This window comes from Callithrix jacchus, chromosome 7 (genome assembly GCF_049354715.1).
Source record: "Callithrix jacchus isolate 240 chromosome 7, calJac240_pri, whole genome shotgun sequence".
NCBI lineage: Eukaryota > Metazoa > Chordata > Mammalia > Primates > Cebidae > Callithrix > Callithrix jacchus.
In genome coordinates, this window is record NC_133508.1 from 108,329,882 (window position 1) to 108,349,249 (window position 19,368).

Here is a 19,368-nt window from a genome sequence, read left to right on the forward strand (position 1 = left end):
CTCTACAAAATTACCAGACTAAAAAAAATTTGGCTTAGCAATTTCACATTTCGAGATTTGGCTTTTATCAGACATAATACTGAAATCTGTCATCATGTTTGGGGGTAAATCCCTACTTTGCTATTCCTGTGGCTTCCTTGGACAAGGCTTTAATTTCCCTGTGCTTTAACTCTCCTTTTCATAAAACAGAAGATATGCAATAGTATATAACCTCACAACATCACAGAGAGAATTAGATAATGCCTGCAAATCTCTCTCTCTCACTCACAAACACATAAAACTTTTAGTTAAAATGGTCTACTCAAATACACACACACACACACACACACACACTTAAAATTTATTTAAATAACATTTAAAAACATTTAACCCTTATATCAAAAACAGGGAGCAAAGTGATGAAATTCCCTACCTTCTTACCAACATCTACAATACCAGCTATGTATGCCAGACAGCAAGAAGGGAGACGAGATGGTTTCAAAGACTTAATTTAGCTTGGTAATTGTGCGTAGAGATCTAGTTCTAAACTTGGACATTTATTACCAGATATCATTCAATATTGTTTAGATGAAAGGATTCCAAATAGAAACTTAAGAAAACTTAGCTGTTAAGTGGACCGTCAAGTGCTTTATATAGGGTGACAGTTTAAGAGTAACTCAGGAAGCACACTATGATATGCTATTTTACCACATGGAATAAGGGATGTAACGTTCTGGCAAGAAGTGTACAACTAATTCAGGAGCTCTCTTAAAGAAAAAAAAAAGGTTAAAATTAAAAATTCTGAGGTTGCAGTGATAATGGCTTTGGAATTTAAAACACCAAGCACTCCTATATAAAAGGTAGGTGAATATAAAGAGTGTAAAAAATTAACAAATCAAAGGTAACAAATGAAACTACAATTAGTTTAAAAATGAACATTAGATCACGGCTTAAAAATCTCTAGTTTATTTCTAACAAACACCACTTGATGCTTGACTCACAGGCTTTATTTACATTTGTCTACAGTATCATTTCCTTATGAAATGAACTAGTACAGCTTAGTTAAACCAAATGAAATCATAATCATCAGAATTGTCTATAAACTACTATTAGCTAAATTATAACCTTGCATTTGCTTAATACAGCCAAAGTTTTAAATACAGAAAGCACAAGAATAAACCAATGGTAACATGTAGAATCTAGATCATCTGGGCAATTTAGAAGGTAGACTTTCAAAAAGTCTGAGGCACAAATACAAGAGAGTAAAAGTTCTTGTGCAACCTACATAAATGCGGCAAAGAAAATTAAGACATAAAAACACGGGAAAGCTCACTGTAAAAATATTATCAAAATATTTCTACATAAGATATTTTGCTTTCATTTTTAGATCAGCTGAAGAGAAAAACATTCACATTAAAATAAAAAACATATTTTTGTTTGGTCTGTCTATGAAATATCTTAAAATGTCGTAATTTTTATTTAAATTGCAGCAGACAATGTTATGGGGGAAAAAAAACAATGAACAGAAATCAATACCCCATAACAAAAAGCCCCCAAGCACAAGTGTTGATTTCCCTTGATATACTTACCTTGCATTGTCACTGGAAACACTGTTAAGAGAAATCTTTTTATTTTTTAAACCAGAAAACAAATTGAAGCTCATGTGACCAGATTTTGAGAAATAAACTCCGAAAGCATTTTAAGCCATAACTGATTTCAAATGAATAGGAAAAATAATGATTTTTGCTTACATCATGCAGAGATAAGCATTAATTTGTTATTCAGAAGAAAATTATATGCAGTGTGTTCACAGTTAACATTTTGAGGCCAATATTCACTTAAATTCACAATGTCTCCATTGGCCTTTCACCAAAAGAGAAATACACTTTAAAGCTTACTTTAATTTGCTCATTAACTATGATTTAGCCTTTTCTACCTTATTATATTTGATAACTAGAGTTTAAAGAATATCACACAAAGCTTCTTAAAATATGGTAAACATTCTGAGATGTTTTTATCAAGCAACCATATCAGCAGAGAAGTGATAAACTGTTAAACTTTCTTTTTTGCCCCAAATTATGTGTCAGAAAGGAAAATAAATACCACTTCTCTCCTTCTAGACGTCACAAGACTCTTTTGCATTAAATGTGGTGGAGCAAAAAAGTAAAGCTGGATAAAAGAGAGACAATGATTCTAAGGCACCCTTAGCATAGGGAATTTCAAAATAAAGACATTTACAGTTGGCTGCTTTACAACATAGTTTTAACTTTTTTTGGTGAGAATCACTTTGACATCCGTTAACAGCATAAACAGGTTGACTTCTTTTCCATAAACATGTTGTTTCCAACTAGTTTCCAGTCTTGCCTCCATGCCCAAAGTTCAGGCAAGCCTAGGTAATCCTGTCTTAGCCAATGGACAGGATGTATTTGAAAATGAGAAAAATGGGTTTAAATTAGGAAGCAAAGTACTTCGTTATAGCTGAAATGGTTTTAAATGGAGCAAATGGTTGTAAATAATGAATGACAGAGCATCTATTTTGGGACATTATGGCTTAAAATGCTATTTACTTTTAACTTCACAAATAAACACAGATGTATTGTTTTGAAAAGCAATGAAAGGCATGCACCTCTACTAGCAGATTTAGCACTTCTGACCAAGTAAAACACCAACTTCTTAAAAAATATGCTTCATGCACTGTACTGGATTTAAGATGTAAATTTTAATGCATTATTTCTTTTTTGAACTTGAACGGGAACCAGAATGGGATGATCCAGAAGATGACCTGTGGCGTCTGTAAGACATAATGGAGAGAGTAGGCATACTAGTAAGCTAAAACTGAATTTCAGCATTCATTCTTAAGACTGAAAATATACAAAATTCAGTACCATAATGCTAGCAAAAGAATTAAAAACTGAGATAGAAACTTACACACATAAAGTAAACTGATGTTCAGACTTTGGATATGAGCCCAGTTATGATACAAATACAACTTTAAATTCTCTATAATTTAAAAAAGTTATCTTCTCATTTCAAAATATAGCCACCTCTCAATTATTTAAGATACTGAAGAAAAGCCTTGCAAAAATGTGTAAAACTACAGAAAATGCACAACAAAAGCATACACACTTGGTAATGGAAGTGTGACTAAACCAATCCCTGTGACACGGGGTAGAATGTGTAAGAAGTCTATATGTGAAAAAGATACAGCAAGGCTTCTGTGTATGATAAAATATATTCATAAATAAGTTTTGGAAATCTAGGTCACACAAGATGACTGTACAATTTGCTACAGGGTTATATTCATGCAGCTAATATGAATAAGTCAATATCAACCTGGGTAAAGTAGTGGTGTTCCGTAGGGGTTGGCCCTGGGCTCAGGGTTGTTTAGTGTTTTCACCAATCACCTGGCTTATGGAATAGAGAACATGTTCATTAAGTTTAGATGACAACAAACTAGGGGGATTATATGTGGCTAAGATAAAAATTTGCAGAAGTGGTAAGAAAGCAACAGAATGAATTCCACTCAAATACAGAGTAATTTTTTTTTTTTACAAAGAAACAAAGGCAGAGAAATAAGACTGTGTGTAATCTTAACATCTAAACTCCAAAATGTGAAGAAGCAAAACTAATCATTCTGTACAAGTAGGAATCATGAGATAATCCTACCACTGAACCCAGCAATTATCAGAGTTTACATAATCTTTATTTTCACAAGTTAATAGAATATGAAAAATTTGCAAAGACTACAAATAAAGCCATTAAAATGACTATATAATTGAGAACAAAGAGAAAATTAATGAAACTGAGTAGCCTGTTGCAGAAAAGGCTGGCAGATGACAGTTGCACTCTCCCATTATTAAAAGTGTCAATACAGATAAAGTAACCTAATAAAGGTCTTTTTGAAAAAAGATTTGGACTGCAAGATGAAAAATGTATTAGCTACAAGGAATAATCTCCTTATAGATAAAGGGCATGGAGCAATTTGCTGTGGAAATGCATTTACACGTATTTAAATGAGGACAGATTCCCAATGATATGAAAGTTAATTTTTAAATAGATGCTCTAGAATTCCTGACTTTTAGTATTTAAAGAGGCATAAGTACAAAAGTCAACTCATAAATTACTTCAGCATATAGTTTCTGAATTGCAATCTCGAAAGACAGAAATAACCGAGAGTTGGCTATAAAAATTATATATAAAATTTAAACAATAAAATGATCAAAGAATGGTATGATCTACAATTCTAAATAACCTGATCAAATTACAAAGGATAAACAAAGTAATCTGATTTTTTGAAGTTGAAAGTTTAAAAGTAGAAAGTTGGAACACAGGAGATAGTAAAAATCTAACCCTTGACTAGGAAATTTACTTTATCTATTAAACACACTTAAGAACACCCATTCTTATTTCTACAGAAACCCAAACCTTTCGGGTGACCGTGATCTTGTTCGTCTTTTTTTGCGATCACCAGATGAAGAAGATCTAGAACGACTTCTCTTTCTGTTCCTCTCAGGAGAAGATGATGAACTTGAATAAGATCTTTTTCGTGGGGAAGAAGAGCCCCTGTGGGACCTGGAGCTGGATCTTCATCGATTGAGAAACAAATCAAACATTTCATTAAAAGAAGAAATAAGGAAGATTATTTAATCAGATAACTCCAAAATTAACAGGATGTATATAACAACTATGAAAATTTTATAAGGAAGAATACTTACTGCTTACTCAACAGAAGACTTCTGGATCAACCAGGAAAACAATCTACTTAGGTGTATTATTTTAATTTCATCTCTTTAAATTTCTATTATATGTAATTAAAACCCTGCTTATTATATCAACATAGAATTTAAGACTTGTTTTAAGGCTTTCCAAAGTATACACAAATATTAGAGTATTATAAAATCAGCAGGTAAATGCATCAACAGGACTTTATGTTTAGAAACTACATTCTTCATCCTTCCATTTAAGGAGAAAATATGTATCATATATTACTTCCTGAGGAAAATAAACATAACCACTTCCTGAGGAAAATAAATATAATTCCATGTGGAATTATGCAACTCATTAGTTAAGCTGTTACAGAAAAATCAGGTATATGGGACAGAAACAAAAGACTAGTAAATGTACCAAACTGCCAAATCTTCAAAAAGAAACAAAATGTAACTTTAAAATGATTTATATTTGCAATACTTATTTTTATGAAAATCCACTACTTATGAAGTATGAAGTGTTGACATTCACATGCTTCAGGTAGAAGTAAATGTGCAAATGTTTAAATACAATTTTTTTTTTCTTCACTTGTGTATTTTGGTTGAAGGAATTTAGCTCAAACTTCCCAAAAAATTCACCTTTGGGCTTAAAATAAAACCAGAAAGCCCAAAAGGAGAATTCTTTGGAAAGTTACAAGCAATGCAAAAATGTTTGGGAAGTATATGAAGGCTGTTCTGTAAACCTTAATTATAATGGTTCCCAAAGGGAATACCAGAACTTAAGGATTTTAACCTATGAAGTACTAAAATATTGATACTAAATAATGGTAACAATTAAAAACATATTTGCTCTCTACTTCTATTTTTTTTTTTTTTGAGACAAGGTCTTGCTCTGCTGCCCACGCTGCACTGCGGTAACATAAGCATGGCTCACTGCACCCTCCATTTCCAGAGCACCAGTGATCCTTTCACCCCAGCCTACAGGAACACACCACCATGCCTGGCTTCTTGTTTTAATTTTTATTTTTAGTAGAGATCAGGTCTCGCTATGTTGCCTAAGCTTGTCTTGAACTCCTGTGCTCAAACAGCCCTCCTACCTTGGCCTCCCAAGGTGTTGGGATTACAAGCGTGAGCCACTGAGCCTGGCCTTGTTATCTATTTCTTATTGGCTAATAAGGCAAATGTGCACACCACTGTCTTCTCCTTAACGTGTTTACACTGTGCTAGCCCTCTAATGCTAAATTTCATTCAAAGCAGTAAGTAAATACTTTTACCAAAAGAGCCACTGTTAGACTTCAATGTGAATTTCCACAAATATGGAATTTCAGTCATTTTGCTATTTACTTTTATTTTAGATACCTTTAGTAGGTCATCATAAATTAACTTAAAAACAAAGACAGCACATTTTGACTAAATACAAAAAAGTTTCCCGAGAGCATCTTTCAAATTATGTTTCCCTCTATAGATGTGACTACATGCAACAAGAATGTTTACAACACTGTCTACTGCTACTTAAGACCATGTCCTAACTAAACCAACTATACTTTCTGATTTAGTTTTTAGAGTGTTTTGTGCTCTATAAATAATATCCTGTGTAAAATTAGAAGGGAAAATGTGTATACAGTACTTTCTAGGAACTTTATCTGATATAAATGGCAAATTTGTTTCTGAAAACAACTGCCTTGTGAAACAGAACCTGTTTTGAGGCAGGGTTATTTTTCCACATTTTAATAATGAAGAAAATTTTTCTTTTTATTTACATATGTAATTTTATTTGAACTACTATTATGTATTTTTTTTTTTTTGAGATATGGTCTCACTTCTCTCTCATCTAGGCTGGATTGCAGTGCTGTGATCAAGGCTCACTACAACCTTGAACTCCTGGCCTCAAGTGATCCTTCCACCTCAGCCTCCCAAAATGCGGGGATTATAGGCATAAGCCACTGTGTTTAGCCTTAATATACTACAGATGTGGCAATAAGACTTGGCTGCATCTTCCTACTTCATCACATCTTATCGCCAAAATAACAAACACTGCATAATGCAAAATAGCCACCTTATTTCAATCATGGGAATGTCTTGGCACATTGCTGGCAATGGAAACATTTTATGGTGAGAAAATTAAGCTGAGGCAAGTGCATTAGTTAGCTAATGCTAAAATAAAATTGACAGGTAGAAGCAAAATAAGGGGAAAAAAAGCAGCAACACCTTCTGCAGCCTTTAAATATTTTTCTCTCTGCTTTACAGAGAGATGCTACCTCATTCACCTTGATTTCGACCCACGAGATCTCGAACGTTCTCTGGAACTGGAACGAGATCTTGACTGCGAACTGGAAGTACTTCTTGAACGGGACCTGGAACAACACGGAAGGATTTTTTTTTCCAGGACCATTTAATTGAACTTTGTGATATGAATACTGAAAGAAATATAGGTATTAGAGTTCATATTCATATAAAAAGGTAACTATACAAGATACATACTTTCAAAATACGATTTTAAATAAGCTTTTTTAGTAACAAAAGATAATTAAAAATAACCATCACTTTCCAAGTGATTAAATTACCCTACAGCCACTCAACTGTACAAATAAAACATTGAGTATTATCACTTTATTACAAAAACACTGAATACTTTCTGTTTACAAGTAATTAAGAAGCTACCCAGAACTAACCCATCCAAGAAACAGAATGTGGCAGTTTTTACTTAATTTCTCTAAAATGTCTCCATCATTTTCCTTTATAAATTCCCTTCTATTTCTATTTCTAGTTAGTACAAAGCTTTGAATGTTGGCATGCATGTATTTTATCCCTATATTTTTCTGTATACTCAATGCTTAAGAGAATTACAGGGAGAATATATAATTCTGTCACTGTTAGGCAATTAAGTTTCTGGAAAATATGACACAAAGGGAAATATGGTCCATACAAATTTTTAAATTCACAAAATTCATTAATCTAATTTACAACTATAATTTGTCCCTTATAATAATAACCTTTGGAAAAAGATCACTGTATTTTTACCACAAAATTACTAGTTATATAGCCCCACTTCCTTAAGCTCTCAGGCTTTGTTGTGCTCAATTAACACATGTCTAGTTGTTATATACTAATAGCTAATATTTTATTCCTAAATATGATTAAAATTGCCCATGCCATCAATTAACTGTGATTAAGGTTTTTTAAGAGGACTCTGTTAATTTAAATCACTACTTTCACTCACCTAAAATTTTATTTTTATTGTTAACTATAAAATCAGATATTACGTATTTTATATCAACAAACAAAAGAATATTCAAGTACACCAACTGAGTCCTCTATTTAGTTTACTCCTGGACATCTCAAAACTAAGAGCATTTAGTCAACAGAACTAATATGGCTGAATATGCTCCTTTATTCAGAATACTGATACCAAAGCAGACTAACAAAATACTGTGTGACAAGCCATGATTTAATTAATACCTAGAAAATTGCTGTGCTAGCCTCCAACATCTTGAATAAAAATACAGATCTTCCCTTAATTTCTAAATGTAAGCTATTTTTTTGGCTTAATTAAATATAAGTGTATGTAAGGATTTAATTCAGTTTTTAAGTCTATTTTAGTCAAATGCATGAGGCCAAAATACGTTAGTAAGTTTCATGCCAAGACTTTACATTTCTAAAAATAGAGGACAACAGGTGTATGGCACTAAGCTGAAAAATTATTTAAAAGTTGACTTGAATTAAATTTTTAAAATTAAAAGGAAAGTTTATTTTGTCAAGAAAAACAAAATTTATAAATAAAAAAGTTAGATACTGACATTTTGACTGGTGTTACCCTTGACCTGTACCCGTTTACCTGGACCTAGACCTTGAACTTGAGGGGGAGGATGAGCGTGATGAAGATCGTGAATGTGAAGACCGAGACTTTGAGCGACTTCGTCTATTAGATTTCTTTTTATTACTATCTTCTTCTTCACTGGCATCAAGATTATATTTTGAAAGATCAGCATCATCTTCATCCTCATCCTAACAAAAATTCAATTATAAATAGACATTTAGATATTAGTGTTACCTACCAGAAAAGATAAAACGGCTAAGTGTACTGAACACCTCCATATGTATGTATCACAGGTATCTCAGTAAATTCATTCTGAGTTCTAAAATTCACCTACTAAACTCATCTCGAAGAGACGTGGCAACTTTATCTTGGGTATTGCAGACATAAACCTGGAGGTTATACACTCTTTTTCTGTCATACATAGTGTAACAACCCCATTAGTTAAAAATTTTCAAGTCTACCTCCTTAAAAGTCCTTGAATCCACAACTCTTAATCTTAGTTAGAAACTCTGTTCCTTCTTCTCTAGTATATTACAGTAATCTCTTATCTGGTCTCCTTAAATCTGAAGATCCATTCCGCCTCTATAATATCTCAAGACACTGAGTCATCAGAAACACCAGCCAGATAAAATATATCTCACTTTTTCCTTAAAAACTTTAAAACTGGCTTATTATTTCTTTGGTTGCATTTCAGAATCTCTTATGATCAGGCTCCAAGTTACCCTTAATATGGCATAAAACTTACACTCTGGCCTGACAGAACAAGTATCACTGGAATTGTATGCTGTCCCCCTCAACTCATTCTCCCCTCTGCTCTAACTGTACTAGCCTATGTATGGTATTTTTGAAGGATGCTGGCTTATTTCCTATTTAGGGAACCTGTATTTGCTGTTTTCTGCCTCAATGTGCTCTCATCTCAGCTCTTATTGGTGGCTCCTCCCTATCATTCAAGTTTCAGCGCAAACTTCACCTCCTTAGACATTATCCATCAGCAAAAACCAAAGTTGCTTTTAAACTGTTATTACATCATTTGTCTTCATAACATTATTGCCATCAAAATTATATTGTTTATTATCTTCCCTCCACTAGAACTGAAAAAGAGAAAGGTGGTTCTGTCTTGGTCACTACTGTATCTCCAGAACAACAGTGTTCCAAGTACAAACAGTACTTGGCAAAGTGGAAACTCAAAACCTTTGTGAGAACAAAGGAAAACACAGAATATATTTTTACCAAGTGTCTAAGATTGTCAAAAGTATTCAGGTTATGGTATAACTCAAATAAGACAAAGGGGAAATAAGTCGAGAAAGTTGTTCACCTCATCTAATTTATATTTAGAAAGATCTTCATCCTCATCCTCTTCTTCTCCCTCTGATTCTTTATCTTCAACTTCCTTTAATATTGATGCAGGACCAACTGCTTTCCCTCTGTATTTTTTCTTTTTGCGTCCAAACTAGACAAAAACAATTTCAAAATATTTGTCAGCTGATAATACATTAAACGTAATACATTTTCTAAAAAATTATTTTTAGATATTTGTTTTGATTCCCTGAAAATGATCATTGCTGAAGACTCAAATTGCACTTACAAAAATAAAGTTTAAAAGTTTTCCTCTGCATTTAAGAAATTTTTCTATCATTTTTTTCTAATTTATATTCAACCTGAACACCAACACATAGCTTACCTCATCATATTCACCATCAGATTCTTCTCTTTCTATATATTCAACATTTTCTCTTTCATTAAAACCACCACCATATCCTTAAAAAAGAGGTCACAAATTGTTACCCTATGACAATTCATTTAAATATTAAACACATCATGCCCAAATAATCTCCAAACAAAAATATCTAATGAACAACAGCTGCCTATCCATCTAATAAATTACTAGTCTTTAAGAAAGCATACTAGAAATCACCACAGAAAATACAGATGACTTAGTTGGAACATCATATGGCTACACTTCTAGCTTTTTTCAACTTCAAATTGTCCTTTATGACTCATTAAATTCATAGAATGTACTGGTGGAAAACATTTCAAACTTCTGCTATAACCAAGTTTTAAAGGCCTTTCCTCTATAGTTTATCTTAATTCTTCTGGGATCAGTAGGCTCATTAACAACTAAGCATTAAATTCCACTGTTTACCAGTTTCAAATACTCTGAAATCTTCTGATACACTAAAATTTTGCTACTCTAAAATGTAGTGGGCCTTATTAGAGCTTGGAAAAGTCCTAATTACATAGGCAAATACAGTAACACAATAAAGGCCATCCTTTGGCCTTGGTTAAATTGGTTTTAATGCAACTGTTTTTTAACACATATGTAAAGGTCACACTGGTTCTCTGAATTAGCCAGTAAACTTTGAAACTAAATCATTCTATTAAAAACTAGTTGAGATTAGCAAACCACTATTCTCTCATGTCATAACCAATGTATACAATTCAATTGGTAAGTCTCTGACATAAGCTTAAAGGAGAGACTGGAATTTTAAAAATGAGCTACTTTTAGGAAAAGTGAGCTGACATATTATGAAAAAGTCTCCCATGGAAAATTAAAGATGTATGTGTTGATCAAGAGTAATACAATCTAACTGGTCACATACTCCAGTGCAGTATCAGCACATAAGGCCAGTGATTTCAAGACTTAAGGACTTCATTAGTCAGCAACATATTAAATAGATTTATAATAAAAAGTTTTTTAAATAAAAATTAGGACTTGTAACTTAAAATTTGCCTATTAGCATTTTAAAAATCTTTTTAAAATTTCACTTTCTGAAAAAAAAAACCCCACACTAATATAACATATTTTCTTCATTATACTAGTGAAAACTTCAAAATACTTGTAAGTTAGTATTTTTAAACATACATGGGATCTAGAGAAATAATTTACAGAGAAAAAAACTGAAAAGTAATATAAATATGGAGAGCTCAAAAATAAATTATAGTAAGATTAGAAAGTGAACTATAACTCATGTAGTTATTTTTCAAAAGTATGTAAATAAAATTATTTTAAAATGAGTATCACAGCTAATACAGAACAATTTTCACATTTTCTCATAAAAGCCACAGAAAAAGCAGCAAAATGGTTGACAACAAATACATTAGTAAGTTATGTTGTATGAACCCAGCCCATATAAAGCTAGCTCATTAACTCTTCCCCTGCAAATGAGAAATACACTAGTTCCCTATGATGAAAAAATTGAAGCATATCATTTTCACTTAATATCTGAGATAGTGGAATCAATGGAATGCTATGTTTGTTTCCTTCATTCTACGGATTTAAAGCAATGCAGGTAATGCTGTATAAATTGGTTTCTTATTTCCACTCTTGCCACCACCTCTCCTAATTTCTTCTCTACAAACCAGAAAGAAGAGTGTTTAAGTCATCCCTGGGTAACTCATCTTTCACTCTTAGCTTAAGCATAAGCTTTGTAAAAGAGGACTTCATTTCATTGGTGCTGTAAATTATTTTGCTCACCCAGGTATCCCCAAGACCTTGCACAGTGGCCTATAACTATGTCTTCAAGGAATATATACAGAAAACACAATTCTGGAATCATTCAATGAATCTGAATTTCTTTGGAAGGCTTTAAAAAGCAACCAAGAATTTCTGTAGATTTTAGTGTCTTAGAATGAATATATTTTCAAACTTGTCTCACAGTATGATGTAAAAAGCTGAGGAAAGGCCAGGAAAGAATCAAACATATGTTTAAAATGATTGTTTGGATCAGGATTGTGACAATGGAAAAAAAGAGGAAAAGAGATGAATATAACATGCACTTCAAAGGAAGAACTAAGGCCTAACAGGAAAATTGTGATTCAATACTCTGAACAATTAATTTAACTCCTAAGAACCTATTCTATGGAAATAATCCAAAAGAATAAAAATCACAATGTACTGAAATAGTTTTTGTGCCATTATCTTTAATGTTGTTTTTTTAAAGAAAGCTGACAAAAACAACAATAACGCTAAATCCTGAAACAGGAAAAGTAAATTACTGAAAAATCTGATGGAATTATGCAGGAAAAGCCAGCTGTCTTTCAGAAGTAGTGAATCACATTCTCTTTTTTCATATCCTGTCTCAGGCTTAGGAAATGCTCCCTGAACCCTGTACTGCTTTATTATAAATAGCCAAAAGAAATTGGAAAGAAACAGAGTAAGTTATTTCACACCTTCAACTGTTACCAGCAAAGACAAATACTTGCAGCTAGGTAAGTGGGAAAGGTTCAAGACAGCAAAATGGCTGAAAAATGACGAAGAGTAAAGAAGAGTGAGAATTTATCACTATAAAATTTGCTTACTTCTCTGTTAAACCATGGTTCTTTTGATAGTAAAACTATAAAGGAGTTAGGAAATAGGTCAAGGAGAATGTGAAAAGAGAAAAAGTTTTTTTAAATTTTGAAACTGTTAAATAGATTTTAGAATTTATCCTAAAAGCAATCAAAATGGTTAAAAACCCATTTAAAAGGGAGTTTTAAATTTGGAAATAAAAAACCCATATGCAGAAACCACCTAAGTGGCTATTTTTCCATAAAACATAATATCTTTGCCTAAGGTGGTAATGGAAAAGAATTTTTTGAGTATGGGAGACACCAAGAAAGAGCTATCTAGGCTAAGAAGATTTCCAGCTTATGTAACAAATGTATGGTGAGTGTTACTAATCATGAGAAAGAGATGACTGGAAGAGGGTTAGGTCCCAGGGGGAAAATCACAAATTCAGTTTGAATATAATGAGTTTGACATTTGCCTGGCAATGCTGAACAGGCAGCTAGATATATGGGTCAAAGAAGTCTGAGGTGGAGACATAAACTTGGGCATCATGCAAAGTTACTTAAACCTTGCGCTTGGAAGAAAACACCTAGAAAACAGAGGAAAGAAAGAGGACCAGAGATGGCTACAAAGAATCTCAACATCAGTGGCCAAAAGAAGAGAAACCTACAAAGGAGACAGAATATAAACAATCAAAGGTGGGGAGGCGGGATTCGGTGCATACCTTCGGTGAGGGGAAGAAAAAAAGGAGATTCTTTTTTTTTTTGATACGGAGTTTCGCTCTTGTTACCCAGGCTGGAGTGCAATGGCGCCATCTCAGCTCACCACAACCTCCGCCTCCTGGGTTCAGGCAACTCTCCTGCCTCAGCCTCCTGAGTAGCTGGGACTATAGGCATGCGCCACCATGCCCAGCTAATTTTTTGTATTTTTAGTAGAGACGGGGTTTCACCAAGTTGACCAGGATGGTCTCGATCTCTTGACCTCGTGATCCACCCGCCTCGGCCTCCCAAAGTGCTGGGATTACAGGCTTGAAAAGGAGATTCTTGTCAGAAGACCTTAACCTACCCAGTTAGTGGAAAGGCAAAATCACTTCCTAAGAAAAAGGTAGGATTTGAGGGTTGAAAAAGGAAACAAAAAAATCTAGGACATTATGTTATAATGTTCCCACATATGAGAATATAATTTTTAAAAAAGGGGTGGAGGGGGGGAATAAAAATAGAATTTCTGTTGAAGTCTATAAGAGCCAGGTCAAAAAGATTCAACAGTGGCCCTCTGATCCCTAGAAACTAAATAGACAGTGAAAATAGCCTAAAGTTAGAGAGGCAAAGAAAACAGGAAAGTAATTCACCAAGTGTAGGTTTGACAGGGTGACTACATATAGATGGAATCCTTTGATCACGTGACATATGAGCAGCTGAATGACAAAATCTGATTTGAAGTATACAGCTAACGTGGTTGGGCTAATTGCTGATAATGGAAAACTATATGTTATTACGTAAACATTTTCATTTCACCAGTAATACACATGCAGTGATCAGCTATTATTTAGGCCAATGATTACTAAACACCATCCAAACAACCTGAAGATTTTGGAAACCTACCGCCAAGTAACTTTAACAGTTCTGCACTTTACAATCTGTATTTTAAAATGTTTCTCAGATGATCCTAACACTTAGCTAAGTTTCAGAATTATTGCCTAAGCTTTAGAAGAACTTTAAATGGTGTGGCCTTGCCCTTTAAGTCACAGCAGGCTATCAAAAGAATTAAAAAATGATGTCATTTTATCATTACTAACAAAAAACACGAAAACCACTGTAAGGGAGAGGAGGAGAATATTTCTAAAAGTATTATGCCCCTCCTTGTTAGGGTAGAGCTCCCTAACACTGTTATTTTATAAATTGTGAAACAAAAAATTTGTATGTGTATATGGGGGAGAAAATCCCCAGGAAGAAACATTCAGGGCAGAATACCCAAAATCCTCACTTACTGTGCACTTAATCGAAGGTGATACAATTATTGTTTCAATATTTAGTTCTTTAAAAAAAATTACTTAGTTAAAATCTGGTTGTAACATACCTGTTCTTTCTTCTAATTTAGCATACTTTGGAGTATTACACATATTACACTCTGATCTTCTGGCCCAATTCACATTGCTGCAACTTTAGAAGTGAAAAATATCAAATTAGTAGGCTATAACATAGGTAAGTATCATATTTTTAGGTATTTTAGAATTTTAAAATAAAAACTAGGATGAAACTATCATAAAGAAATGTTTATTAAGTGGTAATGTAAACAAAGAAAATGTACAATGGTCTGAAGAGTAAATGTGGGTTTCAACAACAAACTGAACCATTTAACCAGAGAAGCAAAATTTATGCAGTATGAAGTGCCCTTGTAATTTTGAGAATTAAACGATAAACTATAACCACAGGTCAAGTATCATTAATCCACAAATCCAAAATTCAAAAAGGTTCCAAAATCTAAAACCTTTTGGAAGAGGACATGACTCAACAGAAATGCTCACCGTAGCATTTCAGATTTTCAGATTAGGGATGCTGAGCCCACAAACATTTCAGATAAGTGATACTGAACCAGTATAGAAATTCTGATGCCTTATGAAAAAATTATCACTTTAAATTAAAGGCTCCAGTAACTTCTCAGTCTCTGAATTTACCTTAAAGAGTATGGTTATATCCTATACATAATGTTAATTCTTTTTTTTTTTTTTTGAGGAATCACTTCAAGCACTGAATTCCACAGCATACCAAATCCAGTGACCAAATCTGTTGCTGGAAACTTTTCCAATACAAATTTGTAATCTAGCAGATCAGAAATTTATTTAAGACTCTCTTGTCGGGAATAGTGGCTCATGCCTTGCCTATAATCCCAGCACTTTGGGAGGCCAAGACAGGCCGAACGCTTGAGCTTAGGAGTTCGAGACCATCCTGGGTAACATCGTAAAATTGTCTCTACCAAAACTACAAAAAATGAGCCAGGCATGGTGGCACGTGCCTGTGGTCCCAACTACTCAGGAGGCTGAGGTAGGAGGACTGCTTGAGCCTGGATGGTAGAGGTTACAGTGAGATGAGATAGCCCCACAGCACTCCAGCCTGGGTGACTGAGTGGGACCCCATCTCAAAAACAAAAAACACGAAACAAAAAATACAAATGAACAAAAAGAGAAATTTATTTAATGCTCTTTTCTTATTTAGTCCTCTTTCAAACACATGGGATTCATCTGCATAGAGAAAAGATGGAAGTTGGAAAAATCAATAATTGAATTAAATCTAAATCCAAAAGTAAAAATCATTACGAAACCTACCTATAATTTGGAATAATTACTTATGGCACACAACTATGACACCTATAATTTGGAATAATTACTTATGGCACACAACTTATGACTCTGACATTATTTTGTAATAGACAAAATGAGTTTTGCGGTGTATTTCACACTAACAATACAGTCTAAAAATGTGGGGGATTTTTCATTAACAAAGAAGTAGGCCTTAGTACTTTTAAGTACTGCCACCCTGCAACTGGTTGTTAGCTCACCATAAATATTTGTTTACTGGTATACACAATCCATCATAGTAGCAACTATAACATTAAAAAATGCAAAGAATAACTTAAAATGTCTTTATACTATACTTAAAGATGAGATTGAATAACAATCAACAAACTTTTGATTTAAAGGGTTACCTTGGCTTGTCAATGTGACTAATAAGAGCTGGTAATATAAGCAAGTAATGGCCAGATCTATTTTTTTTGGAATAAAGAGCAGACAATAATTTAAAACACATACGTTTTACATTGCCAGTCATTAGCACTAAATAGGCCTCGGCTCTTTTCCGCAAGTGTCTTTCCTATTTCAGTGCCTCCAGCTTTCATCATCTTGGCCTCAGTTGTCTTCTCTGAAAATAGAAAAATCATGAAAGATGAACCTGGAGAAACAAAGAAATGAAGTATAGACAGTATAAACAGAATCTTCCTTAAATACTTACCCCGACCACATCGATTACAACTGGTTCTTCTAGCAAAGTTTACATTTCCACATCTGAAACAGAATAAAAAGCATTTATAAAAATTTAAATTTGTAAAATTTTGCATTTTAATGTGTCCTCACTACATATCTGGAATCCAGAACTTCTAAGCCATCTTAGTCACGTTAATGTCAATGTCACCTACCAAAAAACTCCTCACAATTTAGTGGGGGGAAAATATTAGATCTGGAGTCACAAATCCAGGATAAGAAATCCCAATCTACCATTTACTAGTTATGTGGTCTTGGTTACGTTACTTAGGATCTTCGCCTCAAGTCCTCACATTAGCACATATCATTAGTTATAATCTCTTTACAAAGCTGGAAGTGAGAGTTTACTCTACTTCAGTAATTACTTACAAGGTACCAGGGAGTTTTAAACCCTAGGAGTGGACCAGTGAGGAAAAAACCCTACAAATCAAGGAGGGGTTCATGCATCTTAATGAAATTATCTTTTTGCAGGTAGCAGGTAGGATGGTAAGGAATCAAAGATGATAGGTTGCAGTGACTAAAAATACAAAAACGTTCAATAATTATAAGTAAACTGAGTTTTACAGGGCATTTCTCAAACCTGAGACTTAGCTGAGAAAAGTGACACAACCACCAAACCCAATCAACTCATGTAGTACAGCATGACTTTATGCTTATGCTCAACAAACTCAAACCTAAAGAATTACTGGTTCACTCACATGACCTTAGTAGTGCACATGTACATGCTTAAATTTTTAAAGGCTGATTTTTAAAGTCCTATACTAGAATACAACATAGATGTGAAGTATGGGATGAAACACCCCTAAAAATAATCCTTATGACTCCACTAAGTATGGAAAATATACTCTGAAAACGTCTCCTGGATTTATACATCTTGTACAAGCAACATTCTATTCATGTATTTGTTAATGAATTGAAATGCACTCTCCTTGATTCCTACCTCAAATATCTACCTGTGCTGTCATTAAAGACACTGAAAAAACCATATTATTTTACAGGTAACAACAAAAGTCAGAAGTTGTTCTTTTTAATATTTTCAATAATGTCTTTCCACTCAGAGCAATACTATTCACAACATATAACTTTGGTTCTATTCAATATCATTTGTTAGGCTTGAACGACTCCTTCAGGTCACTGTAATATCAAATTACTATCAATAGCTACCAATTAGAATTTTCATTGTTTACATACCCTATCCATGTTATTTTATGTATTAATTATAAAAAAGCAATTCTATTCTTATTTTTTTAGCAGTTAAATAAGTTATAGAATTTTAATTAAACCCAGGTTTGTTCCAAAGTTTTTGCTCTTTACGATCAAAACATCTTTATGGCTAATTTAGGTACAAGAAATAAAAGTTTTTATCTGAACATGAGCTGTACATTAAATTATTTTCCATGTTATTTCTGAATAGATACACCTATCTGTGCACCCTTAAAAAAAAAATCTGATTGACAATTTAGTAGAGCACATTGGCTTCTGCAACAATGTCAAAAAGCAGGGCCACTAACACATGTGCTTCACTGCTGCAGGCATCTTAAGGGCTGAATAGGCAAAAACACAGGCCTCTTCCCTCCTTTTCGGCTCTAAGGAGGCGAAAAGCCCAATTCTTGTGGAGAAATTAATGATCGACAAAAAAAATGGTCAGAATTTCCCAAACCAGTTTGGGGAAACGGGAAAAATAGCACGGAAGAAAAGTTTGAGGAAAAATACAAAACAAGGTGAACTATAAGAGGCAAACGGACGAGTGCGAGAAAGCACTATTTTCCGTGAACAAGAATAAAGTTCTGCAGGGAAAAGTCACGTGGGGGAGATTCAACACCAAGCTGGCCTGACGGAGAGATTTCCTATCGCTGAAAGCTGGCCGGGGCGGGGGTGGGGTGTGGGGGCAAAAAGGTAGGCCATCTCGCACTCTAAAGAGAGGCCACCTTGGAGAGGTAATGTCGGGGAAACGCTGGAGACATATCTAGAACAAAGACTCCGGGAAAGACCTCTCTCATGAGGAGACTGGGATCCTTCTTCCCGCCCGGGAACTGGCGGTTCGCCGCCTCAACCCTTCCTTAAGGCACGGGAAATCATAGAAAAGGAAAATGCCGAACGGAACTGGGAAAGCCTCCACTAATAAACTTCGCCCCAATTCAGGACCCTTCTTGAACTCACTTTTTGTCAGGGCAAATCCAGTCCCCGTCACTGACTCGGAAATTCTTGGTCGACATCTTGAACGCCACCAGCACAGCCACCCGCAGCTATGTCTTCACGGCAGAAAGCGGGCCGGGGACTTTCGGCAACTCGGGGCTGTCCCAACACCGCCTGACTCCCGCCTACTACGGCGTTAGGGTTTGACAATGAGGGCATTGGTCAGGAATTCAGCTTGAACATTGTCGTCCATACTAAGAGGCCTGCGCTATTGTTTCTTAGATGAAAAAGTTAAAATACAGATACCCTTTCTAGCACTAAACTAACAGGCGCCACAAGGACAACCCAGGCAGGAGGCCTTCGTGGCACTGGAAGCCTCGGAGAGCCCCCTACAGGTGGGAGGACCTTAAAGTAAAGTACTTCCGCTTCC

General features: G+C 34.4%; 1 protein-coding gene across 2 annotated transcripts; it reads right to left on the bottom strand.

Annotated features, from left to right (window-relative positions):
* Positions 1 to 922: 922 nt before the first annotated feature.
* ZRANB2 (zinc finger RANBP2-type containing 2) lies at positions 923 to 19,058 on the bottom strand. 2 transcript variants are annotated; one of them, XM_003733469.6, is made up of 11 exons: positions 18,963 to 19,058; positions 16,774 to 16,826; positions 16,575 to 16,683; positions 14,846 to 14,928; positions 10,184 to 10,260; positions 9,818 to 9,952; positions 8,521 to 8,690; positions 6,953 to 7,039; positions 4,405 to 4,563; positions 3,313 to 3,387; positions 923 to 2,770 (listed from the first exon to the last, which is right to left on the bottom strand). In XM_003733469.6, exons 1-10 carry the CDS (start codon positions 19,016 to 19,018, stop codon positions 3,354 to 3,356), a joined length of 963 nt encoding a protein of 320 aa, XP_003733517.3. In that variant the 5' UTR covers positions 19,019 to 19,058; the 3' UTR covers positions 923 to 2,770; positions 3,313 to 3,353. The 2 variants fall into 2 exon arrangements, with proteins under 2 accessions (XP_003733517.3, XP_002751063.3); XM_002751017.7 differs by lacking the exon at positions 3,313 to 3,387.
* Positions 19,059 to 19,368: the final 310 nt, after the last annotated feature.